Source organism: Helobdella robusta (genome assembly GCF_000326865.2).
Source record: "Helobdella robusta unplaced genomic scaffold HELROscaffold_6, whole genome shotgun sequence".
Taxonomy (NCBI): Eukaryota; Metazoa; Annelida; class Clitellata; order Rhynchobdellida; family Glossiphoniidae; genus Helobdella; species Helobdella robusta.
In genome coordinates this window covers 2,149,677-2,176,988 of record NW_008705330.1, presented here as the reverse complement: position 1 = coordinate 2,176,988, position 27,312 = coordinate 2,149,677, and the positions used below count along the sequence as shown (strand labels likewise).

The window sequence follows — 27,312 nt, the reverse complement described above, 5'->3', positions numbered from 1 at the left end:
TAGTCTGGCTTCACCACACGACAAAAACTACAAACTTTCCTCAAAAAATTAATAACACTCGTCTACCCTCCAATCTCACTCAAATATTCAACACACATAATACCAGGTTATTAAAAATGTTATAAAAAAGTTCTCATGTCATCCACCCTCTACTACTGTCTACTACTACCACTCACAACCTCCATTTATGCCTACCAAATCACCACTTTGTCAACTTGTCTTGAAAAAATTTTCTTTCCCAGATATCTCAAACATCTAAATGGTCAACAATCTGTCATCTGTTCAATTTTTTATTATATAGGTTCTTTTTCATTTATTATTTGCTTATACTTGTTATGTGTTATAAACTGTGTCTAAAATAAAACTCTACAACGTTTACATCAACCCGTGCTGATGTACGGATGTGATTCGGGCTGTGCATCAGGGTCTACCATCGACATCCCCCTGAAGAAACAGATCAATGATGCTGGCACAGGTCCCTACCATAGTCATGATACAAACATCCAAGTTAGAAAGATAACACAACAGCCGCCAATCTCCACGCTCTTTTTTTAAACGTCGCCTTACCCTGTTCGCCCTACGAAGGGTCACCATAGTTATTAAAACTGCCTTGGATCGACTTACAGCCGGTTGGACTCGATCACGTGGCCGCCCAGGACAGACCTGGATGCGCTCGGTATAGGCGGACCTATTGCTTGTCAACACTGAAGTACATTCAACCTGGAGACATACTGGCGACCGCACAAAATTGAGACGACTAGTGGATACTGAAACGTATCGCGATGTGGCTCGCCTATGATATTATACTTTGTTATACAATAAGCATTTCTAATAATAAAAAGTTTTTTCACATCTAGATTTGTATTTTGTGTTGTTATTTGTGCACTTTATTTATTTAGAAAAATATACTCAATAGTTTTTTTTACATGTTTCTCAACTATATAACGTTTATATACATCTTCAACGGCATAGGGCCAAAACTTTAAAAATGTCATTTGTTTATATTTTTCTATTTTCTCATCTGTCATATTTTCATTTGCTGTTTTACATGTTTTTATTTAATTTTAATATATTCTGTGTTTGTCATATTTTGATATTTTTTTAAAGTTTTGAACATTTTTATTGTCGACTAAATTAGAGATTTTTTTTTATTAATGATCATGAAATATTGAAATTTTGAAATTTAATAAGATTTGAGAAATATGCAAAGTACTGGTGTTCATGTTTGAATGTTTTTAATTATTACTGTTATTAAACTAGGTCTTGCACGAGATCATCCAGAGAGTTACCATTCTTTCATGTGGAACAACTTGTTCAAGCTTGTTGATATCGATCCAGAAAATGTTCATATACTTGATGGACAAGTTTGTCTATTATACTTTCATTCTTGTTATACTTACATCTTTATGTTTTTGTAATTATTTCAAATTAAATAGAGATTAAAACTAAATGGACTTAAATAATACTAGCTATATCCGCTTGGTCTTGCCAGTTCTTGTAATTTTAAGAGCCGTAAAATATACCGAAATGTATCGAAATGTACCGAAATGGACTTAAATAATACTAGCTATATCGGCATGGTCTTGCCAGTTCTTGAGAGCCGTATAATATACCGAAATGTATGTATTATTTATTGAAATTAAATATATTATTCAAGCCGAACTTTCTACTAAAGAGAGAACCCTTGCATTCTAATGTGACGTCACCGAATTTTTTCCTGTTCTGTATGGCCGCGTTTACTCAACCTTGTTAATTTTTAAAAATGAAAATTTTTCACAATTATCAAATCTTTTCAATTTTTACTTATTTCAATATTTTCTCCATTGACAACAGAATGAAAACTTATTTTTTTTGTATACTTTTATATTATTCAGTTGTAAACACGATAGAAAAATCGTTCTAAACCAAAATTAGTGTTTAGTGTGATGAAATTCAGCCTTTAATCTTAACTGTTATATTTTGGTCACGACAACTTTTGTAGAATATTGAAAGTCCATTTTTCGCAATTATTTTTGAGGATGAGGAATATTTTTCTATGCCGTCAAAAACAAAAACAATGACCCCTAGTCCCCAGCAGGCCTTAAGTGGTCAAGGGGTGCTAAGAATCCCTGGGAAGTATGCAATAGCGGAGGGATGTTGCAGAAAAATTCAGAATGGCCCCTCTATGTTACTTAGGTCTAATTAGGCGAAAAAAATTGATGGCAAAGAAAACAACGTTCTACCTCGGGGAACCGGGTCTCTGGACACTAAACGAAGATTGATTGATTGATTTTTAGGGATGTATTGCGTGAACTGCATATTCAATGAAATTTTAATATTTAAGACGCTGAGTGTTTATTTTTCTCTGAGATAATTTCAAATTTTTCACTCAATAGTTTGATATTTTTGTCGAATAGGCAGCTGATTTACAAAAAGAATGTAGTGATTTTGAAGAGAAAATCAAGTTGGCTGGCGGTATTGAGCTTTTTATTGGAGGTAATTTTTATTAAACTTTTTTAAATTGTTGTTATAAAGTATAATTCGTTTAATTTTGTACTACTGCCTTGCATGCTGTAACAGTTTCTGCGTCTGTCAGATCCTGATATTTAAAGAATAATAAATAAAAAATAATTCCACAAACAAATGTGTTACTAAATAATTATACAGTGTTGATGCAAAAATACGTTATTGTATACTAATCATTATTCTTAATTATTGATACATTAAATAACGATGCACGGCCGAATTGAATTTTTCGTTGTCTGATTAATGAAAGGCAATAGATTATATTTTGCTGCATGAGTCAACAGGTTGCCAGTTTCATGATCTTCAATATTGATTGTTTTAAATATAATATTAACATTTATATTTCGATCAGTTGTATCCATTTCGTTTAAATTTAGAACTTTCATGTCTTGTTCGATTGTTTGCGACCAGGACTTCTTTGGACTGCCTTTGGGACATGTGCCAGGTACTTCAACATCTGCAAGAGAAGTTATGGCACTGTTTCCACTTCGTTTGACATGACCAAACCACTTCAGACGTCCTTTATATCATCTAAACCAGCACGACGCAGGATTTCGGTAGATTTGATGTGGTCTTTCAGACTAATTCGTTGCCATCCATTGGAGCATTTTCATATCGGTCCGGTGAAAATGTTGTCCCAATATGGTTGTCATTGGCCATGTTTCTGCACCATATAACAACACAGTACGTATCACAGATTTATAAAGGTTGTAGTGGTAGTAGGATGTCACGTCGCATCAATATAGAGGCAAGGAGATGCCATTTATTCCAGGCTGCACGTATGCGTGCTCGAACGGCAGCTTCAACTGTTCCAGTACAATCCAGAACATCTTAGAACCCTTGACCGCTTAAGGCCTGCTGGGGACTAGGGGCCGTTGTTTTTTTGTGACGGCATGGAATAAAGATTTTGAAAACTTTGAGAACAAATCAAAAATTTTAAAAATATTTTAAAAATGAAAACAGTTTTAAAAAGTTTAAAATGTTATTTGTCTCAGTGCAAACTGCTTTTAAAAATTTTATTCACTTTCATTATCATTTTCTTCGTCTGATGGGATAGCAGAAGCCTTTGCCTCTGCAGTAGTTAAGGCTGAAGCAGCTGCTTTTTCAATGTAGGCTGCTATCGCATCCATTGTTTTGACACCCTCATCAGATCCAACTCTTTTTTCATCTTTAGCTTTGACGGTTTTTCTTTTTTGGTTCCTTTGATTTTGACAGTTTGTCTTTTTGGTTCCTTTGATTTTGACAGTTTGTCGCCAACTTTTGATTTCAAATCTTTCACTTGTTGAACTTTTATTTTTATGTTATTTATATTTTATTTATATTTTAATTTATTTATAATTATTATTTGTATATAAATTATAAATATTATATGTATTATATATATATATATATATATATATATGTTGGTAATAGACTGTAAAAATATATATATACATATATGTTATTATGCATATATATATATATATATATATATATATATATATAATATATTAATTAGTATTATTACAGTTTTAATATTATTAAAAATATATACAAATAATTTCGAAAAAAAAACATGAAATTGTAATGAAAAATTTTAACAACGAAAATTTTTAAATTGTTTAAACGATAGTTGTCAAGGCGGCAAAAACAGCGTCATAATTGTGAGACGCGAAATTAATTAATTAATTTATCATTATTGTTATTATTATTATTGTCTTTATTATTATTATTGTATTTATTATTATTATTGTTGTTGTTGATGGTGTTGTTGATTGTTGTATAGAATTTTTGTGTTGTTATCTAGAAGGTTTCTAGTTATTGGGGTGTTGTGGTAAGTTTCAAGATGGTTTTTTATTGCACCGTATCTTTTGTGCATTGTGAGTCTACGCGATAGTGTTGTAGTAGTCATCCTTATATAGGAGGTTTGAAGACGCGCACAGTCGTCAAGAGGACAAGAAAATTTATATATGAAATGACTACGTTTCAAAAGGGAAGTGTTGTGAGGTAGGCAATTATTCAAAATTAAAAGGTTAGATGTTTTGTAGTTTTTGTAAAAGATTCTTAATTTTATTCTATCGTTCGGGTTAATTGGTTTAATATTATTATGGATTATCTTCTTCATGATCTTTTCATCAGTTTTGTAGGACGAAGACATGAAATTTCGATAATATAGTATAATGGTGTTATTATTATTATTATTGTTGTTGTTGATGTTGTTTGTGCTAATGGCATTATCGTTGCTGTTATCGTTATTGCTAGTGTCATTACAATTGTTGATATTGTTGTTGTTAATATTATTATCGTTGTTGTTATTGTTGTTGTTACTGTTAACATAATTGCCGTTGTTGTTATTGTTGTTGACGTAATTACCGTTGCAGTTAATGTTATTGTTGTTAATGTTATTACCGTTGTTGTTGTTGTTATTATTATTACCTTTATGGTTATTGTTGATAATGGTGACAATATTAATATTGTTGTTGTTGTTTTTTTGGTTCATACGTTGTAACTTTTTATTGATGACATTTTTAATTAGATCTACACTGTAATTATTATTTATAAGAAGATTTGTGACATGTGACACGTTTGATTTCTGATAAAACGTCGTCTGAGGATGAGGAGTGATTGATGAATGATCTTACTGTACTCAATTTATATTCATCAGTACATTCACTACTTCCGTTTAAACATATTACTTTATTAGTACCTTTAATGGAGACGGAGGTTTGAAAGTTGTGTTGGAAAGGACCAACCACTACAAAATCTTTATCAGCTGTTTTGGGATTGCAACAGCTAACATAAAGCATGTCCAAATCGGCTGATATAAGATTTTCACGAAACGACATCAATGAAACTTTAATACATTTATCTGCTAAGTATTTTAGAGATAAACCGTTTAAACTTTTAAATTTCCAATTTGAACATGACTAGTTGTCTAACAGGCAGCTAGTGTAAATCCTTTAGGTGTGGGATGCGTGATCAAATTTTAATTTCCGATATATCACTTTAGCAGCCTGGTTCTGAACCATCCGAAGTTTCGATAACAATTTATCAACTACATAATATAAAGGACTATTAGATTATTTGTTTGACTTTCATATACTGTCACATGGTTTATTTTTGTTTATAACATGGACACTATTGTTTGATTACATATATTCTGTTATATAAATGTATTATTTCTAAGACGTGACTAAGTATGTCAGGTGATCATCTAAGGTTTATGTATGTGTTAAAGAGAAATAATGTTGAAGGCAATCTTGAAAAAAAATTGATTTTAAGCTGTTTGTCAAATGCGGGGTACAGCTGTATGTTATAATGTTATGTAAATTATTTAATTTCGTGTTATTGAGCTTATGAATCTTGCTAAAAATTTATTTCTATAGCGTTACAAAGTAAAGCTTTAGAGTAATAACAAAGTATAACGTTGAAGTATTAATTTTAATATTAACTTAAAACGGTTATTAGTCAGTTTGAATACTATATTATGCAAAATTACGACTATCAACTATTAAAAATCAAAATTATCCTTACCAAATTCAAACTGTATCCAGCACCAAGTTCGCGGATGAGCGCGTGCTTATCAGTTTTAAAAAATATTTAAATAGGCTATGGGATAGACAATTTCATGGGGAGGCCTGTCAAGCACGACGATCTCAAATCAGCTTGGCTATATGAGACCAGAACAAAAGATACTAAATATGCTTAAATATTATGGATATGCATAAAATAAACCCATTAAAAAATTATCAAATTAAATAAAATATAAAAAAATGAATAAATGTTTATTAATAAACTATAAAAATGTAACAATTGTAAAATTTGATGAAGTTTTTATGGAAACTAAAGAATGAGACCAGACTCTAAATCGCACTAAAAATGTGCGCGGATGCGTTCGAGGGTCAGTAAGTGTATTATTAATTCAAGCGCAATTATGTTAATGTATTTATTTCAATTTTTTATTTTTTTAACATAATAATTATATTTATTTAATTTATTTTTTAGGTTTTTTTTATATTTTTATTATTGTGTGTGGTCTAAATTTAAATAAAAACTTAGTAAACTGAATAGAAATTGTTGAAATAATTTATAATTAAATTAGATTAAAATGTCTTTATACATCTACCAAAAAATATTTATTTGTTGTTTTATTTATAAATAAATTTTAACTTAATTTAAGTAATATTTATTTTTTAATATAATAACATATTAAATAATGGGTACAAACTAAAAGTCAGTATACTCTTATCAAAGTCAAGTAAAATTATTGAAATATCAAATAATTATATTCAATTTTTGATCATGAACAAAGTCTGTATTTCACATATATTTAGGTCTTACTCAGTTATTCAAGAGTAGATTTACTGCATACAAGGATCTTTTATGTTGCCTGTCATGATGTTTTAAGGCATTATCAAGTCACCATGAATTTTTCTAAACTTTAGAGAAGCTAAACTCAATAACCTTGAGCGATATGTATAGCTGAGTCCTCTGCATTCACGAACCATCTTTGTTGCACGTCTTTGAACTCTTTCTTTATTTTCCATTAACCACACATTGACTGCGTAATCCAGCATTGATCGTATCAAATATTTTCTTTTCAGTTGTCACTATTTTATTTCAGCCTGAAAAATATTTAATATTCCAATTTAATTTTCCCGTTACTTCCAATGTTATATTTTTTTTAGTCTCTGGCATACGCAGAACCACTTACAATGTTACAGATATATATTATCTGTATATCTTTTATGTTCTTCATTTCTTCAACCATTGATTTGAAGCAGCCATCTTCGCCACAAAGGCTATTTATCCTTTTCACACGACGTATACATGTATTTATGTGCACGCGCAAGCACCGCATCATATACGCTGAGTATATGATAGCCATTGAGATGTTTGACTCAGCGCGCATTTTGAACCACTGAGCCATCTCGCCGGCCAACATGCGACAACTTACGTCGTCTACCCATTTACCAACCTTGAAAGGAAGGACGGCTGGGTTGGCCGGGGGTCGGCTACCCGGATGAACCTGTAGAAACTGCAGAATTCGAACCCGGGTCGTGGGAGCGGTAGACGGACACGCTAACCACTCGGCCACGAGACCCCAATTAACCATTATATCGAATTTTATTACAGGCATTGGTCCAGATGGGCATATAGCATTCAACGAACCTGGTTCTAGTTTAGTATCACGAACACGAGTTAAAACCTTGGCTGTAGACACAATACAGGCTAATGCCAAATTTTTTGGCGGTGATATTGATAAAGTTCCTACTCAGGCCCTCACTGTTGGCGTGGGAACAGTCATGGATGCCAATGAGGTAATTTATAACTATTTATAAATTTGAGTTATTCTTATGTTTACAAAGTTTACGAATAATTTTTGAAACTTCCTAATGTAAAATGAATGAATCAATAGGTTATTTGATCTGTAGTTTATTTGCTTGCGTTGTTTAGAAGTGTAAGAAATTTTGTAATAATTAAAATAAGTTTCTGATACGTTTTGGATTCTGCTGTAAAAAAAAATAAAAATTTGTAAATAATGTATTACAGAATTTCGCTTATATACTTTTCAAAACAACTGAATTTTTTTTATTTTAGGTCATGGTTTTAATCACTGGAGCCCATAAATCTTTAGCATTGTTCAAAGCAATAGAAGAAGGAGTTAATCACATGTGGACAGTATCAGCATTTCAGCAACATCCGCGAACGATTTTTGTCTGTGACGAGGATGCTACTCTGGAATTGAAGGTTTTTTTTATCTTGTTGCATATGAACGTTTATATTACTTGATTTTAGCTCAAAGATTATCATGTAATTATCATTGCTGCCCACACCAGCTTTTCAAACCGAGAAAATGCAACGACCAATGGTTACGGGTTTGATAGATTCACCGGTGTTCATCACTTTTGTTTTGGCAATGTTGACTTTTAACCCTTGGTCGGTAATTCGGGTAATCTACACTTTGAAAATTTGCGCCGCCCTTTGTTTTGATGTTATCGGCATACTTTAGATTTCCAAATGCTGTCGATGCGTATTCATGTTTCCGGTCGTTGTGCTGATAAGTGTCTTAGCATTTGTTTACGTTGCCTTGACTAGTTGAACAAGATATTCTGGAACGTTTTGTCGCTACGGATCGCCAGCTGAGGAACAAACGTTTTATCAGGGTCTACAAAAACGTGCGATAATTGTTGATGTTTTGCTATATATTTCTGTTGTAGATACTGAATAATGTAAATTAAATCGATAGTGGATTTTCCAGCCATTAAACAAAACTGGAAGCTACAGATTGTGGTAGATGACGTTAACATCTTCTCAACAATTTTCAAAAGATGTTCTAACAGACGTATACCTCGATATGGTTACCAGTTCAATAGGCCGCCTTTGTTTTTGTATAACGATGCTGTCGTACTCGAATTCCGTTCAATCAGCATTGAACAATTTTTGCAGGTCTTGTGGCAAATTTTTAATAGTGCTCTGCTACTTACATTCTAGATGCTTTAATGATATCGCTCTTGAGCCCCGATGGTTCAGCCACTTTGCCATTTTTCATAGCTTTCAGAGTTTCTGTGAGCTAAATTGTTGTGATGACAATTGTTGTGATGACTAAAATTGGACCTTTGACGGGCTAGGCATTAAAGTCTATGTTGATGGGTTTCGTTTCATTCGGCAGGTGAATAGAGTATTCTTTTCTTTCCAATGCAATTTGGCCTTCTTCAGTTTAGGAATATCACAGCATTGCAGGCATTGTTCAATTTGCTATTGAGTTTTTTAGTTTTTCGTACGAGAAATTTCAGTTCATTATCAAGTTTGTTCAATTCATAAACAAACCTAACCAATTAAAATTTTAGGTTTTTGCGTTTTTGTTCAAATATATTTATTATTATGCTGCCTATTGTATGGTTTGTCTAAGCGTATGCTGCATTGGAAAAGTTTCATATATATGTATCAAGTCGTTTTATTTTTACACTGTAAAAAGTTAGATTTGTTTTGTGTGAGATCGAATTTTTTTTTAAATTTTGTTCTTGATTTCCGACATAGATCTCGACTTTTTGAGATATGCGAACTGTCCGAAAATGGACAATACAGCCGGTGAACCGGCCAAAAGATTTCACTAATGGTGCGGAAAGATGTGAAAAAAGTGAAAGAGTTGGAAGCAAGAGATGAGAAGGATTTTTTAAAAATCGAAAGATTGAAGACGGATCTCAAATTGGTCAGGAATTCTGTTCTCATGGCTGCAAAAAAAATTGAGAGAATTTTAAAAAATTCAGATCTGTTTAGATTATTCCAGATTCGACAGAAGCTGATAGACAACTGGAATATAAATTGAGACTGGAAAGAAACAAACTGAATGCAGAACTCGATGCAGACTCGTGCTTTTGATATGGTATCTGGTGCAGAGATTCAAGAAATTTTATTTATTTAGATTCAACTTATGATAGAGCACAGACACAACAAACACCCTACATTGTATGTATTTAAATGCTACTTTTTTAGATAAAAAAAACTGAATGAATTTAGAGTTGTTGTTGAGACATATAATCCATCGGTTATTGGTGTAAGTGAAACATGGTTTAAAGATAGCTCAATTGTTAATATAAACAACTTTAATGTATATAGAAAAGATAGAAATGACGGACGTAGTGGTGGTGGAGTGTGTCTGTTTATCAATTCATCTGTCAATTCTTATGAAGTCAAGGGTGCAGTTTTCAATAAGAACAAAATTGAACGAGTATGGGCAGTTATTTGTCTTGATCATGATAAATATTTGGTGGGTTGTATCTATAGACCAAATTATTTTATGTATGTGATTGATCTTGAACTTGTCTTCAAACAAGCCAAATATAACGTTGACAATAAGGGTTTTAAAGATGTTCTGAAAATGGGAGACTTTAATTTAATAGTTAAATGGGTCAATTTTAACCATTAAAATGTCAGTGGCATTGAACACAAATTTAGCGACATAACTAACGACACGTTCCGCATTCAACATGCTAAAAAGTACAATAGTGTAACAGACAACATTTTGGATTTGATTTTTACAACGGAATCAGGAAATTTATGTGCAGTAGATCCAATTTTTGTTCTCGGTAATTTTAATCAGGGTCATCTCATTTGTACCTTTGATTTAGTTGTAGAAAATGTCCGCCCAGTTCAACAAAAGTTTTTACACAAATTTTTATATAATAAAGAAAATTTTAGGGAAATATCTCGAGTGATATCTAATGTAGATTGGACTAAATTAATTGAAAGCATGGCTGTACAACAAAGGTATCACGAATTTTTTTATTACATAAGTGAGATAATCAATATTTTTGTACCCATAGTCGATGCAACAAAACGTCGTAATGAAACAGCTCCATGGATTAACTCACATTTAAAATCACTTGATTGAAGAAAAAAGTGTTTCAAATATGAAAAAAACATTTGTAAATGGAAGGATAAAAATCTACGTACGTGCTAGATCTCAATATAAGATTTTTGCAAATATTTAAATCTGAAATCGACAAAGAACGTCTTCATTATGAGCAAACTTAGGTGAACGAGCTGACGATAATCTCAAAATTCTTTACAAATATCTTAATAGTCAACAAACAGGGAAAGATTCGATTAAGTCTTTAATAAAACCTAATGACAAACTAATTCATATCCTTCGGCAACTGCAAGAGAAGTACCTCACAAAGCATCAACAACTATCACACATTTTTGTAGACCTTGAAAAAACATTTGATCGAGTTCCCAGTAAAGCAATCAGGTGGAGTCTACGTCGACAACTCATTCCAGAATATCTTGTTCGACTTGTGATGGAAATGTATACGAATACTAAGACTCCCGTCAGCACAACGGTTGGAAATACAGATGCATTTGACATCGGCGTTGGAGTTCACCAAGGCTCGATTCTCAGTCCACTGTTATTTATAACTGTGATGGAAGAAATCACAAAACCGATACGCACTAGTGACATTTGGAATCTATTATATGCTGTTGATATCGTTTTAACAGCCACGTCTGAGCAGAATGCAGCACAGATGTTTTGAAGGTCTGGAACACCAGACTCACCGATCATGGATTCAAAGCCAACATCAGCAAAACCAAAGCAATGAACACTGGTGAACCCATCCAATCTACTGCTACTGGACGGTGGCCCTGTTCAGTTTGTAAAACTGGTGTAGGTAACAATTCAATCAAGTGTCAGCAGTGTAACCAGTGGTGTCACAAACGTTGTTCAAAAATAATTGGTACTGTATCTAAAGTGTCCAATTTTGTTTGTCCTGCCCTGCTTGCATCAATCCAGAACATCAAATTCGAAATAGCACTGTTTTTGAAGCCATTAAATTAAGGTAGAGAAAATCACATCGTTTCAATATCTAGAGGATGTGGATGTTCTGGATTGTACTGGAACAGCTGAAGCTGCCGTTCGAGCACGCATACGTGCAGCCTGGAATACGTGCAGCCGCATCAATATAGAGGCATCTCCTTGCCTCTATATTGATGCGGCGTGCCATCCCACTACCACTACAATCTTTATAAATCTGTGATACGTCCAGTGTTGTTATACGGTGCCGAAACAAGGCCAATGACAACCAAATTGGAACAACAATTTCACCGAACCGATATGAAAATGCTCCGATGGATGCAACGAATTAGTCTGAAGGACCACATCAAATCTACCGAAATCCTGCGTCGTTCTGGTTTAGATGATATAAAGGACGAATGCCGGCAACACCGTCTGCGGTGGTTTGGTCATGTCAAACGAAGTGGAAACAGTGCCATAACTTCTCTTGCAGATGTTGAAGTACCTGGCACATGTCCCAAAGTCCGTCCAAGAAGTCCTGGTCGCAAACAATCGATCAAGACATGAAAACTTTAAATTTAAATGAAATGGATACAGCTGATCTCCAAATTTGGCGCAAAAATTGATGGCTAAGAAAAGAACGTCCTTTCTCGGGGGAATTGGGTCTCTGCAACTAAACGAAGATTGATTGATATTGTAGTAGTCCTGCTTGATTTACCAAGACATTTGATACTGTTCCTCACAGAAGATTATTAGCTAAATTAAAGGCTCATGGAATAAATTGATTGGTGTATAAATAAGTTGAATCGTTTCTTAAAAATAGAAGACAAAGAATTGTTCAAGGTGAAACTATTTCTGACTGGGCTGAAATTTTTAGTGGTGTTTCTCAGGGCTTTGTTATTGGTTTTCTACTCTTCATTCTCTACGTCAATGACTTACCAACTAATCTGAAAAATACAACAAAACTGCAGATGATACTAAAATCATGAGAACAATATCTTCAGATAAGGGTGTAGTCGAACTTCATTTTGATTTGAATGAAGCATTTAAGTGGACACAAAACTGGCTTCTACAGATCTAAGGGGTGATAGTGAGGTGATCGAAAAAGTCCAGCGCAGAGCAACAAACAAACCTAGCTAACGAAGATCGTCTTAAAACATTAGGATTAACAACTTTGGTGGGAAGAAAAAGAGGAGATTTGATTCAGTTGTTTAAAACCAGGCACAATTCGGACAAAGTTGATTTAAATAATCGTTTTAGCATAGTCAAAACCAAAACGCGAGGTCAAAGCTTGAAATATTTTAAAGAATTAACAAGACATAGAAGCAGAAAGAATTATTTATTTAATAGAGTGACAGAGTGGCAAATACTTGAAACTCGTTACCAAATGAACTCGTTGAGGCTCAATCAATAAATAATTTTGAAGCAGTTATTGATTGTTGGATGAACAAAAATCAATCAACGAATCGGCTGTGCTAGCATGCCTGTCAGCATGCTCTCTGGATATATTCCAGAACAGCATTACTACTCTTACTACTATCTGTTTATTAGTTTATTCTACCAACGAGATTTAAATTGTTATAATTTTTTTATTATTCTTAAAAAAAATCATAATTCTTAAAAAAATCAGAATCTGACAAACGCAAAAACTGTTACAGCATGCAAAGCAATTGTATAAAATGATAACGAATAATAAATAACGGAAAAATTGTTTAAACATAAAAGGTATGGAAAATAAAATAAATAATGGTTTAAAACGGTAAATAAATAAAATAATTTATTAATAAAGTAGTTAATGACTTAGTAAGTTAAGTGATCGGTAAAAGAAAAGAAAACTAAATTGAGTAAATGATAGTTTTATTGTGTGCTAATAATTAAGGTGTCTTGTGATGATGGTCTTATTCTGATATGTTGACTGAGTGACGTAGTTGTTGCTATTTTCTACTTTCTTGAACAATCTTGAATCGAGTGTGTTGAATATTTTATTGATGTTAGGATATGATGCAGGTAGATAGATAGTTAGTTGAAGCGAATTAGTTTTTTGATGAGAGATTTAGTTGTTGAAGTTAGGTTAGAAATCAAAGCTGGCTTGAAATGACTTCATAAATGTATAAAATTTGATTATTTTAACAAAAGATGCAAAATCTCGCTATAATTTGTACAGTAGGGTGGAGCTTAAACAGTCCAAAAAATAAAATTTGTGATTTTCAATGGTCTTACGCCCCAGATCTTTTTCTTCTCATCTACAAATATTAATAAAGTTTGAGTCTCTTATAGCTCAATGTCATCAAAGATAACAAAATATTGCAAATTATTTAAAAATTGAAAAAATGCAAAGTATTTCTAGAATACATCTATGTAACCGCATTTTAATTTTGAATCTCAAACATTGTCTTTAAATACAATTAAACAGAAGCTTGTTCTTGAATATACAACCGTTCAAAGCCGAAAGTTAGGAAAGTTAGTGCCTTTCTAGTGACGTACTTGGCCGCAGTTCCAAAAATGTGCGTTTTTGCTGTCCGGATATGCCTGCCTGTGCTGCTCAACTGTTTGCAATAGGAACTGTAGCTAAGACTCATCTTTGGTTATAATGCCACTTTTTCCTTTTGCTTTTTTGCAAGTTGTTCATTCTTTGTTGTCTGGCAAGCAATTGTTCCTGTCTAGCTATGTTCGCTTCTTTGTGTCTCTACCAGCCATTGATCCTTTTTTCCCTTTTCTCGGTGGGCTAGCTGAAATTTCCTGTCTTTAGTAACTGAGATCATGCTAAGAGCGTTGGCACGAACAATATCAATAAGATCATCTAATTGGGAAACAAACAGCCTCTTTTGACTTGCGTCTGAGATTGCTGCGGCCTTTATTCCTCTTAAGCAGACGCCACTCTTAAATGTTTTTTCTAATTTAGCGCGACAGTTTTGTACAGCTCTTATTGGTATTCTTGCTTTATGCCAAAATTCTGCTATCTCTTCTACTGTAGCAGTTGATAACTGTCTGATAGTCTCATGCAGTTTCAGGTGATGATGTAGAAAATAGCCAAGAGCCATGCAATGTGATGGCAGCTTGCTGCCAGTTAATTCAGTCACAGTACATCCCAGATGATAAATTATTGTTACTTGCTCTATTATGGTCTTCCTGATTCTACACTCTATCTTTTAACTCTGCCGCTCGTCTAGTTGCTCGTGTCCCTCTTTTTTCTCATATATCTCCATATCTTGTTCTTTTGTACTGGTTACCTATAAAATATAGAATAATTTTTAAAATTTGCACATTTATGTACAAATTATTTCCTAAGAACTTATCAGATATATATATTGAACCTAAACGCCCCAGCTTACAAGCGTCTTCTTGTTCTCACTTCTTCTTAACTTGTGTTAAACGCTCTTTTGCTAAATATGCATTTGCTTTTTCTGGCCCTTTTTTCTGACTACTTTTCCATCACTTACGAAGTTCAAAGCGGATCTCAAGACCTATCTGTTTGCAATTGAGGAGCGCTGTTGAACATTGCGGAAATAGCACTTTATAAACTGATTGATTGATTGATTGATTGATTGATTGATTGATTGATTGATTGATTGATTGATTGATTGATTGATTGATTGATTGATTGATAAACTTCTGTTTGAGATCTAGTTGCTGTTGCCATATCTTTTACAACTTGACGTTAGTAATCAAATCACAACTATAATACAGTAAATAACAATGTCAATCAACTAAATGATCTGTCCAGCACACAGTACCAATTTATATGAACAAGAGTGATGTCAGCACACTGTCTCAACACATGGGCAAGACTAGAAACTAATGATGATGCCAGCGGCAAGACAGGCATGCACGTAAGAAAAGACTGCAAGACTCAGCTGATAGTGTCAGCATTTAAATAATAAGTCTGGGCTAATGCTTGCTAACAATAAAAACATGTATTATTTGTATCCATTATGCATCATTACTGATGTCAGCAAGCTTTATTTAGCAGGTAATAATAATTATGTGATTTAGTTACGTGGCCAATATTCAACCGGTTACAAAATACTACATTGTAGATTGTAGTACGCCTAACTACGGGTTTTATGTGCAAAAGCCCTTAAAGCTGATATACATCCAAACTGCATTGCAGTTGAGCTACCAGTCAATCAATCTTCGTTTTGCGTCCAGAGACCCGGTTCCCGAGGTAGGACGTTGTTTTCTTTGCCATCAACTTTTTGCGCCAAATTAGACGATCAGTTGTATCCATTTCATTTAAATTTAGAGCTTTCATGTCTTGCTCGATTGTTTGCGACCAGTTGAGCTACCATTAAATATTGATAAATGAAGCTGATAATTTGTCTGAACGATAATTTAAAAATATATAGAGAATAAAACATATAGGCCTTCGTTTTATAAAAAGCATCGCCGAGAGTTGTAAAAGGTAATTAGAATAATTGCTGCTATATGCAACCAGCATATTATTATATATTTACGTCCTACCTCGGGGAACTGGGTCTCTGAACGCAAAACGAAGATTGATTGATTGATTGATTGATTGATTGATTGATTGATTGATTGATTGATTGATTGATTGATTGATTGATTGATTGATTGATTGATTGATTGATTGATTGATTGATAGATTGATAGATTGATTGATAGATTGATTGATAGATTGATTGATAGATTGATTGATAGATTGATATTATTATATGTTGCATTAAGCTATGGGAATCCATCATTGATACACCATTCCTTGAATGTAAATGAAATCACAATTATCTTTCACTATGTTTTTTAAACAAAAAATATAAAATAATGTTACATCGACTGATTTATAACGTTTTTTGAAATATCTTTCATTTATTATTGGTGTTTAGTTAAAGTTGTGAATCAAAAGTTAAAAAAATGTGGTCGGCATTCTAAAATTTTCGTCCAAAACTACGCCCACGTCTTCCAAAATTGTGCCCGCGTGCCAACGAAATAAATGTAAATATTTTGTTATCAATACGAATACCTTTTAAACTTTATGCAGGTGAAAACAGTGAAATATTTCAAAGGTCTCATGGCTATTCATAATAAATTAGTGGAAGAGGATGGTGACCCGCCTTTCTAAATGTTCACAATTCAAAGAATTGTATTAATGTTAATTATTTTTTGATCGCTTTATGTAGTTAGCCATTGTTAACCATTAACAATAAATTTTTTTTACAATTTTCAAAACTACAAATAAATTTCAATAATACCCGAACATTGTGCTGTTAATTTGTAATAAAACGAAAGGTTGTATTGTAAATTTTTCATTAGAACGTGAGTTTTTTTTTAATTTATAAAGAGTCACCTCTAGAATGTTTCGAGCATTTTAATATTGTTGCGATCTAATTAGATTAGACAATTTAAATGAAAACTTAACAAAGAGCAACAGATTTTGAAATGCACACATGAAATGCTGGTTGTAATAAATTGGACTTTGACGTTTTTTAGCTCTCATTTTTATTCAAATATTATATAGCTAACCGGTAAGCTCATTAAGCGCAGTGCATAAAGTATTTTAATTTTTTTGTTTGGCTGGACGTATTACACACACACACACACACATATATATATATATATATGTATATACCACCTCAATTATGTATACATATAAATACAATTTTCATTAAATTCTATCACTGTAGTATTATTTTTAAATTAAAATTAATAAATATATTCCTAACTATATATATGTATGTATGTGTTGGTAGGGGACCATATTTTGTGCAGTGATGTATGAATTCTACCGAATTGTTGGCATTAATCATCAGTTCAAAGTTTGTCTTTTCAATTTTCCTTACTAAAATTTTCTGAAAATTATTCATTTTATTGGAAATAAAATTATCCAAGTTCATCATGGCAATTCAATAAAACTTGTATAAATTCAGCTTAGCTTTGGTTTAAATAGTGTTATAACCGTGCTACCGAACGCACTAGATTCTAGCGTATTCTAGAATGTTCTAGTGACTGGAACGTTTTAGAGTATACTGGAATCGGACCATCTGGAAGAATCTAGAAACGACGCTTGCGAAGAGTATATAAGCGCACGTCGCAATAGATTCGTGATTAGTGATATTCGTGATTAGTGATATTCGTGATTAATGATATTCGTGATTAGTGAAATTCGTGATTTTGTGAATAGCGATTCGGTGAATTATTTAAAGCGATATTTGATTTGATTGTTGACGTTGTCATAGCGATCGATTTTGAACGATTTAAAAGTTAATTGTTGCGTTAGTTTGAACTTACTGAAAATAAACGATTAGTTGATTTCTTCTGTAAATAAAGTTTTATAACTGTTTGGAATATTTTATTCAATCGAGGATTTGAACCCGTCGCATCGTAAATCGGTTACGATAGCGAGTATTATAACATTGGTGCCAGAAGTGGGATCTTCGACCAGCGAATTACTACTCATAGAATAAGAACACGATGTCAAAACTGTGTGGTTTGAACGTAGTTCAGCTACGAGAAGAACTACAGAAACGAAGCCTTGTCACAAGTGGCAACAAAGAAGTACTAGTAGCACGTCTGAGAGAAGCTCTCATTGACGAAGATAAGAACCCAGACGAATTCAAGTTTGATGATGCTGACGAAGACAATGAAATTAGCACAGGCACGTTTACAAACGCTAAAATGATGGAACTTCTGCTTAGTATGTCAACTGAAATAAAATAACAGATCAAGGAACAGTCCGAACGACAGACAGAGGAGTTAAAACAGATCAAAGAACAGTCCGAACGACAGACAGAAGAGTTAAAACAACAGATCAAGGAAAAGTCCGAACGACAGACAGAGGAGTTAAAACAGATCAAGGACCAGCTAAAACACGTAAAATTGGAATTGGCAGAACAGATTGAAGAACAGTCAACAAGAATAGAAATGATCGAGCAGAAACTTGATCGTCAGACCGTTGAGGTAGATCACAAGATACACAAATTGAAGCGAGAATTGGAGCAATCCAAAATGCTGTTAGATCACGCATCCGGAAGAACTTTGAAGGTACCAGCATTTGACGGAGAGATGTCCTGGAACGCTTATAAAACCCAGTTCGAAGCAGCGGCAACTAGTAACTGTTGGAACGGAAAAGAACGAGCAACAGCACTGATACTGGCCCTGCGAGGTTCAGCAGCAGAGGTTCTTCAGACGATTCCGGCGGAGAACCACTTCAACTATGAAGTTCTGGTTAGCGCGTTGGATTTACGTTATGGTGAAGAACACATGAAACAGATTTATCGGTCTCAGCTTAGAAACAGAACGCAACGATCTGGTGAATCCATTCAGCGGCTGGCACAAGATATCGAACGGTTGACATTGCTGTCGTATCCGAGATCAGACCCCGAGCATAGAGACGAAACTGCCCTGGATACGTTTATCAAAGCCCTTCGTGATTCGTAACTCAAGCAATCCCTTCTCTTGTCAGATAAACGAAAACTCAAGGATGCCGTTGCGCACAGTCTCACTTTTGAATCGGCAAAGCAAGCATCAAAAAGTGACGTACGTCTACGCCAAGTACATGAAGAATGCTCTTTCCAGAAGGTGGTTGTGAAACGCGAACCCCAACAGCATGGTGTACCCCAATGCTGGATTTGTGGTGAAAAAGGCCATCTACGTCGTGATTGTAAACACCGCCTAAAAGATAACTACTGCCGAAATTGCGCGACAAGATGGCGCAAAAGAAGAGAAGATGATCCTGTATCACGATCGGCCCCTTCTAACCAGAAGGTGGTTGTGAAACGCGAACCCCAACAGCATGGTGTACCCCAATGCTGGATTTGTGGTGAAAAAGGCCATCTACGTCGTGATTGTAAACACCGCCTAAAAGATAACTACTGCCGAAATTGCGCGACAAGATGGCGCAAAAGAAGAGAAGATGATCCTGTATCACGATCGGCCCCTTCTAACGAAGGGGCGGAAAAGCTAATAAGAGCCAACTTTGTGGGGCAGAGGTTGGCTAGTAGAATTGACGCCCCCAGTACCGTAATTAACGTTTCCAGACTACATCGAAATCGAAACGACCTATGGCTGAACGAAAAAGTTGATCAACGAGAATGTGTAATTACAGTCGACACCGGAGCAACAAAATCGATTTTAAGATCTGATTTTGTACACAATTTGAAGAAAGAGACTTCTAACAAATACATCCTTCGAACAGCTACCGGAGGAACAGCACCAGTCTATGGAAAGATTCTCCGTACTGTTCAGCTAGGCGACTTGTTATTCGAAGGTTCATTCTTAGTCGCGGATATCATCGACGAATGCATAATAAGTGTCGACTTTCTGACAAAATATGGGTTCAAAATTGACTTAGAAAAACGCATTCTTAGATGGAGAAATACAGAAGTGATAATGGGGGATAGCGACGAAAAATGCATTCGAGTGACAGTCGATTGTGACATAGAACTACCTCAATCATCTGAAAACATCGTATGGGGCAAGTTGAATTGCGATCCGAGGGGCCACCAGTTCTATTTGATGGAGCTAACCTCAACGACAAATGTACAGAACGCGGTCATTGGAAAATGCCTGGTAGAAGCGAACAAAAATGGTCTTATTCCTGTCAGAATAATGAATACCGCTAAACACACTATTAAAATTAAAAAAGGCGAGGAAATAGGTAATCAATCAATTGCCAATCAATAAATTTGGTGAAATCATTAGATATGGAGCAACAGGAAAAGGTTCTGCCAACTGACAAAGGTAGACTCAAAGAACTTACCAAAAATCTACTGGATGAACTCAATTTGTATCAAGAAGACCGTCTAAAAGCCGAGACGTTGATTGATAATCTTCGACAGCGATTAAACCATATCCACCGTTACGTACGCCTTAAAATTATGAAAAACACGGAGGCGGCCAAAACCAGATACGACTTGAAAGGAAGCAGTGGCGGTTTTGCTGTCGACGAGTTAGTTTGGCTGTACAATCCACAGCGAAAGAAAGGACGTTTTCCAAAGCTCCAGCGAGGGTGGAAAGGACCTTATTAAGTCATCACCCGCTTGAATGACGTCGTCTACCGTATTCAGGAATATCGTAAGCCGAGAGCAAGAATGAAGATCGTTCATTTGGATAGACTGACTCCGTACCATGCGGACACCAGAACGAAAGCTGTTCGGGACGAACAGAACTAAGAAGGGGGTAATGTTATAACCGTGCTACCGAACACACTAGAATCTAGTGTATTCTAGAATGTTCTAGTGACTGGAACGTTCTAGAGTATACTGGAATCGGACCATCTGGAAGAATCTAGAAACGACGCTTGCGAAGAGTATATAAGCGCACGTCGCAAGAGATTCGTGATTAGTGATATTCGTGATTAGTGATATTCGTGATTAGTGATATTCGTGATTAGTGAAATTCGTGATTTTGTGAATAGCGATTCGGTGAATTATTTAAAGCGATATTTGAACGATTTAAAAGTTAATTGTTGCGTTAGTTTGAACTTACTGGAAATAAACGATTAGTTGATTTCTTCTGTAAATAAAGTTTAATAACTGTTTGGAATATTTTATTCAATCGAGGATTTGAACCCGTCGCATCGTAAATCGGTTACGATAGCGAGTATTATAACAATAGTATATCTAGACAAAGCAACGTTAGTTACTTGGCAAAGTGAGTTACTTAGTTGGTGTCGTATTCTTCATTATCTTTATTTTTGCCATTTTCTTGTTCTTTATGACAATAGTAATCTTACTCTTCTACTTGTTCTAGACTTTTTCTCTGCTTTTGATACTGTTGATCATACTATTTTCTCGAGGCTGCTAGATCATTCTTTTAATATTGCTAATTCTTGTCTGTCTTGGTTTTCTTATCTCTATAATCGTTTTTCTTCTGATGTTCTGAATAATTCTACTTCTAACTCCTATTCTTACTTTTGGGGTACCTCAAGGTTCTATCCTTGGCCATTTTCTATTTATACCTCTGAACTACCTCGTATTATTAATAATTTTTCTTTCACTAATCAAGTATATGCTGATGATTCTTATATTTATACTGTTTTCCTCCATCTAATCTCAATAGTGTTCTTCATAATCTATCTCTATGTCTTTCTTCAATTATCGCTTGGTCTGACTCTATGTGTCTTAAACTTAATTCTTCTAAGTTTGAATTTGTTTTAATTCTAAACACCCTATTACTATTCCTCTTATTATCTTACCTGGTTCTAAAACTTTTGATGTCTCTCATAAGTTTCGTAGTCTAGGTTTTATCTTTGATTCTACCATGTCTCTCTCTTCTCAGATTAATAGTGCTGCTAAAAGTTTTTTCTATTATCTACGTAGAATAGAAAAACTTTTAACTTTTCTTGACGACCCTACTTTTCTCCATCTTGTTACTTCTTTAGTTCTATCTAGGATTGATTATTGTAACTCGCTCTACTTTAGTCTTCCTGATTCTACTCTCTATCTTTAAAGTAAAGCTTTTAACTCTGCTGCTCGTCTTATAGCTCAAGTCCCGTTCTTTTCTCATATATCTCCATATTCTTTCGCACTGGCTAGCTATAAAATATAGCATAATTTTTTTAAATTTGCACATTTATGTATAAATTATTATTTAAATACTTATCAGATATATTAATTGAATCTAAACGCGTTGGTTTACGATCTTCTTCTTTTTCTCACTTCTTCTTGACTCGTGTTAAACACTCTTGCTAAATCTGCATTTGCTTTTACCGGCCCTTTTCTCTGGAACATTTTACTTCCTTCTCCGACTACTCCATCCCTTACGAAATTCAGAGCGTATTTCAAGACCCATCTGTTTGCAAAATTTATTGACGAGCACGGTAGAACATCGCGGAAATAGCGTTTTATAAACTAATTGATTGATTATTATTAAGGCGTCGAGTTGGTAATGATGAAATCATTCTTTGTTGGATGTTTATTTTGGGTTTATTGATATCAAGAGACAGATTCTGCAATTTCTAGATGCATTGTGCTGGTGTTTTGATAAATTATTTTTGTGTTGTTGTCAAGAACTTGGCGGGTTATTAGAGTTTTATGTGTTAATTGTGAGACTTGATTGCTCCTCCTTGTATATGCATTGTGAGACGTCTTGATAGTGAAGTGGTCGTAACACCAATATACAAATATGGTTGACGCGCAGTTGTCAATAGGGCATTTAAATTCATATATTACATGATTATACTTTAAAGTAGAATCATCTTTAGGAGTACAGTTGTTCCTTAGAACCAATCGTAATGTCTTACAATTATTGTAGTATATCCTAAGTTTTATGTTTATTCTATTTTCTATAAAAAGGAAAATTGAAAAGACAAACTTAAAAGTTATTAATGCCAAAAATTCGGTAGAATTCATACAATATATACATGTTTTCTTCTTCTCTAATTTCTACCTAGGTAATCTAGAGCAAGAAATCTTCAACCAGCATCCAGAACTTGTACCCAACATCTACACAAGATATGTTGATGATATTTTTGTTTCTTATAACGATCCTAATTTGAAATATTTAATAAATCCAAAGTAAAATTTACCATTGAGTACGAAAGTTATAAAGAGTCGGCGTTCTTGTCATTTGCAACGAACACAATTTTCAAACTTCCGTCTACATTAAAGGTAATTATAAAGGAATATGTTTAAACAGAAGTAGTGAATGTACCGATGAATATAAATTAAGTACCGTAAGATCATTCATTTACCGCGCCTTCACGCACTCTTCATCCTCAGACGACGTTTGATGAAACGTGTCACAAACCTTATTCTAAATAATAATTACAGCGCAGATCTAATTAAAAATGTCATCGATAAAAAGTTACAACATATGAACAAAAACAACACCAGCATCAACAACAACAATAACGGCAATGACAATAACAACAAAAATAACAATAACGACAACCGGTTATGCCAAAACCGGTACAGCAACAACAAAATAACAATAATATTAACGCCATTACACTATACTATCGAAATTTTATGTCTTCGTCCTAAAAAACATGAAGAAGATAATCTATAATAATATTAAACCAACAAATATTATAGAGTAAAATTAAGGATCTTTCACAAAAACTACAAAACATCTAACCTTTTAATTTTGAATAATTGCCAACCTCGCAAATACTTGTCTTTAAACTTTAAAACTTAGTTATCTCATATATAAATTTTCTTGTCCTCTTGACGACTGTGCGCCTCTTCAAACTTCCTATGTAAGGATATATATATATATATATATATATATATATATATATATATATATATATATATATATATATATATATATCGGTAGCACGTGCTAGCCGCATTTTGATTTGCTCCGTATTTTTTCTTAATTTCATAGTTTAAAATCGAGTATTTTGTTTAAATTTAATTTCATTTGATAGAGAAAATATTGACGAATTTAATGATGTAATTTGTTTGCGTTAATTGTTTGAAGTTAATTTTGTCTCAATTAATTTAAGTTAAGTTGATTTAATTGTAAATTCTTGTTTAATCGACAAGAGAAGGAATTTAATTTTGTAAACGTTATAGGATAACCTGTATTGTTTTATCAGACTATCAGATATAGTGACATATTTTACTGTTGAATATGTCGAAAGATAAATGCAACAAATGCAAAGTTAAAATCAGAAAAAGTAACGATGAGTTAATTTGTTGTGGCATATGTGGTGACGGCTACCCAAAATGAAATAATCTGTAACCAAAATAAGCTTACTGATGAGCAAAGTTCTTTTCGTCGTGAGTTGGCTTCAATTGACGCAAAGTTAAGCGAAATGGCCAACAAAATTGTTAAATTTGATAAATCGGTAACAAATGTAAACACGCAGATTAAAGATGTTGAAGGGGGTTTGAAAAAGAATTAGACTGAAGTTGTAAAGGGAACCATCAAAGAAGAAGTTAAATCGACTACGGTGGCTCTGAACAATGTCGTCAAATCAATTAAAAACAATGTCGAAACAATAAACCGTGAGTGCAATGTTGTGTTATTTAGGCTCAGTGAAGCTGAAACTAACTCTGCTGATGCTCGTAATGATGATAAAAAAATTGTTATGAATTTGCTTTCAGTCATTACAAATGATGAAATCAAGGAAAGTGATATTAAGAAAATGTACAGAATTGGCAAAAAAGGTGACAACCCACGTCCGATGTTGATTGAGTTTAAAGAAAAGTCTATGAAAAACATGATAATGGAAAATTGTTTGAGGATGAAACAACTGAGTGATGAATTAAAAAATGTAAGCATAAGCCATGACTTCACTAAAGAACAGCGTGAGAAATGTAAAAAACTGGTAGCTGAAGCAAAAGATAAACAGAAACAGGAGTCGGGGGAATTTTTGTACAGGGTGAGTGGAGATCCATCAAATTTGAAAATAATAAAAATACAGAAATATTCAACAAAAAACTAAAGCATACTAGCTCTGATTGTGCGTCTATGGTTTTCAACTCTTCTGGTAATTTCAATAAAATTAAGGTGGGTCTGTTAAACATTAGATCTTTTGGTCCAAATGTTGATAATGTTTATGAGCTGCTCAATGATGGCTTGGATGTTTTGATACTTACAGAAACTTGGCATAAATCATCTGATAATATTTGTCTTAGTTTGGCAAAGCCACGTGATTTTATTTTTTTGGAACAAGTTAGGCTAAATGATCCTGGACATGGTGGTTTGGTAACGTATTTCAGAAACAACTATAAATGTGTAAAAATTCCTTTGCCAGTGATAATTATATTTGAAGCGATATGTTTTAAATTGACATTACGGAAAACTTCAGTAATTTTTTTGGTGATTTATAGGCCAGGTTCTGCTCCTCCTGCTAAATTATTTTTTGAAGAATTAATTTTAGTTTTAGAACAAATCACACTTTTATGTTGCAGCATTGTAGTTGCAGGTGACTTCAACATACACGTAGAAACTTTGTCAGATATATATGCAACAGCCCTTGCTGATATTTTCTCTAGTTTTGATCTAGTCAATAGAATTAATCAGTCCACCCATGTGCTTGGTTGCCACATCGGATGGTTTGCATAGCGCCGATGATTTTAAAAAAATTTTTGAAAGTGATCGAAAAGTCAACTGAATATTTTAATTTTCCAGTTATTTCTACTAATACTAATATTATGTTTCCACTCGAATCGTTTCCAGTGTTGACTGAAGAACAGATATCTAAAGTTGTTAATTCGTCACCTACGAAGTCATGCTCACTCGACCCAATACCGACGCATGTATTCAAAGAATATGCTGACTTTTTTATTGTTTACTTAACGGACTTAATCAACATGTGCTTAACGAAGGGTGTAATGCCACAGGTTTGCATGCATGCAATTGTCACGCCAATTCTAAAAAAGACAGGATTAGATAAATCAAATCTGATAAACTATAGGCCGGTGTCAAATTTGTCTTTCGTTTCTAAAATTATAGAACGTTCTGTTGAGTTAGTTTTAAATAATCATATAAATAAAAATGGTATTTGGCCTTTGCATCAATCTGGACACAGAAGATTTCATTCGACCGAAACAGCTCTATCGGATATATTCTCTCATGTATATTCATCAGTTAATGTACAAAAAGTAACTTTGTTGACATTCCTGGACATGAGTTCGGCGTTCGATACTGTGAATCATAAAATCCTGCTGGACAGACTGAAATATTGTTATGGTTTAAATAAGATTGCGTTAACGTGGTTCGAATCATTTTTTACTGGTCGGACTCAGCAGATTTCTTACTCAGGCGGTCTCTCGGAACCAATGAAACTTACGTCAAGGGTGCCTCAAAGATCTGTTCTTGGACCGATTTTTTTAAATTTGTACGTTGCAGAGATATTGGATTTACTGAATAAAGATGGTTATTATTGCCATGGGTACGCAGATGACATGCAGATTTGCGTTTCATGTTTTCCAGATGAGATGCCTACCGTATTAGAGAAACTGACAAAAACTATATCTGATGTCGGTTCGTGGCTGGGTCAAAGTAGGCTAAAGTTGAATCAGACTAAGACTCAATTCATGTTGGCTGGTACATGGCAACAAACGTCAGCGGTTGAACCTTCATCGATTAACATCAGCATGACTGATATAAGTTTCAGTAAAACGGTTACCAATTTGGGAATTGTGATGGACTCCCGTATGACAATGGGTCCACAAGTCAGTCTATTGGTTAAAAAATGTATGTTCCAACTACGTCAATTACGTCAAGTAACAAAATCGGTAGATAAAGATACAATGACTCTATTAGTACATGCTTTCGTCAACTCTAGATTGGATTATTGTAACAGTCTTCTATATGGCATAGCTGATAAACTGTTGCCTAAACTTCGGATGGTTCAGAATCAGGCTGCTAGAATGATATATCGCAAATTAAAATTTGATCATGCATCACCAATTCTAAAGTATTTGCATTGGCTGCGTGTTAAACAAAAAATCATGTTCAAGTTGGGTGTAATGGTATTTAAAAGTTTGAATGGTCTGGCTCCAAAATATTTAGAAGATAAGTGTATTCGAGTTTCATCTATGTCATCACATGGGCGTCTAAGGTCTGCTGATTAAAACACGCTGTATGTTAGAGATCGGAATCTGAAAACAGCAGATAGA

General features: G+C 33.9%; 3 protein-coding genes across 3 annotated transcripts in view; all 3 read left to right on the top strand.

Annotated features, from left to right (window-relative positions):
• Positions 1-16,856, top strand: part of HELRODRAFT_186549 (hypothetical protein) — a gene marked incomplete at both ends in the record, with an annotated part of 28,176 nt that extends 11,320 nt beyond the window's left edge. The window contains 5 exons of the mRNA XM_009029169.1: positions 1,261-1,364; positions 2,397-2,475; positions 7,621-7,805; positions 8,086-8,235; positions 16,776-16,856. Of these exons, the coding sequence (XP_009027417.1) occupies positions 1,261-1,364; positions 2,397-2,475; positions 7,621-7,805; positions 8,086-8,235; positions 16,776-16,856 (599 nt within the window). The remainder of the gene's footprint in view (positions 1-1,260; positions 1,365-2,396; positions 2,476-7,620; positions 7,806-8,085; positions 8,236-16,775) is intronic.
• Positions 16,857-18,205: 1,349 nt separating this feature from the next.
• Positions 18,206-18,451, top strand: HELRODRAFT_68980 (hypothetical protein; the record flags this gene model as incomplete). The annotated part of the gene is made up of 1 exon (XM_009028991.1): positions 18,206-18,451. One exon carries the CDS (start codon positions 18,206-18,208, stop codon positions 18,449-18,451), a length of 246 nt encoding a protein of 81 aa, XP_009027239.1.
• Positions 18,452-24,497: 6,046 nt separating this feature from the next.
• On the top strand, positions 24,498-25,753 carry HELRODRAFT_164153 (hypothetical protein; the record flags this gene model as incomplete). The annotated part of the gene is made up of 3 exons (XM_009029168.1): positions 24,498-24,570; positions 24,790-25,067; positions 25,133-25,753. 3 exons carry the CDS (start codon positions 24,498-24,500, stop codon positions 25,751-25,753), a joined length of 972 nt encoding a protein of 323 aa, XP_009027416.1.
• Positions 25,754-27,312: the final 1,559 nt, after the last annotated feature.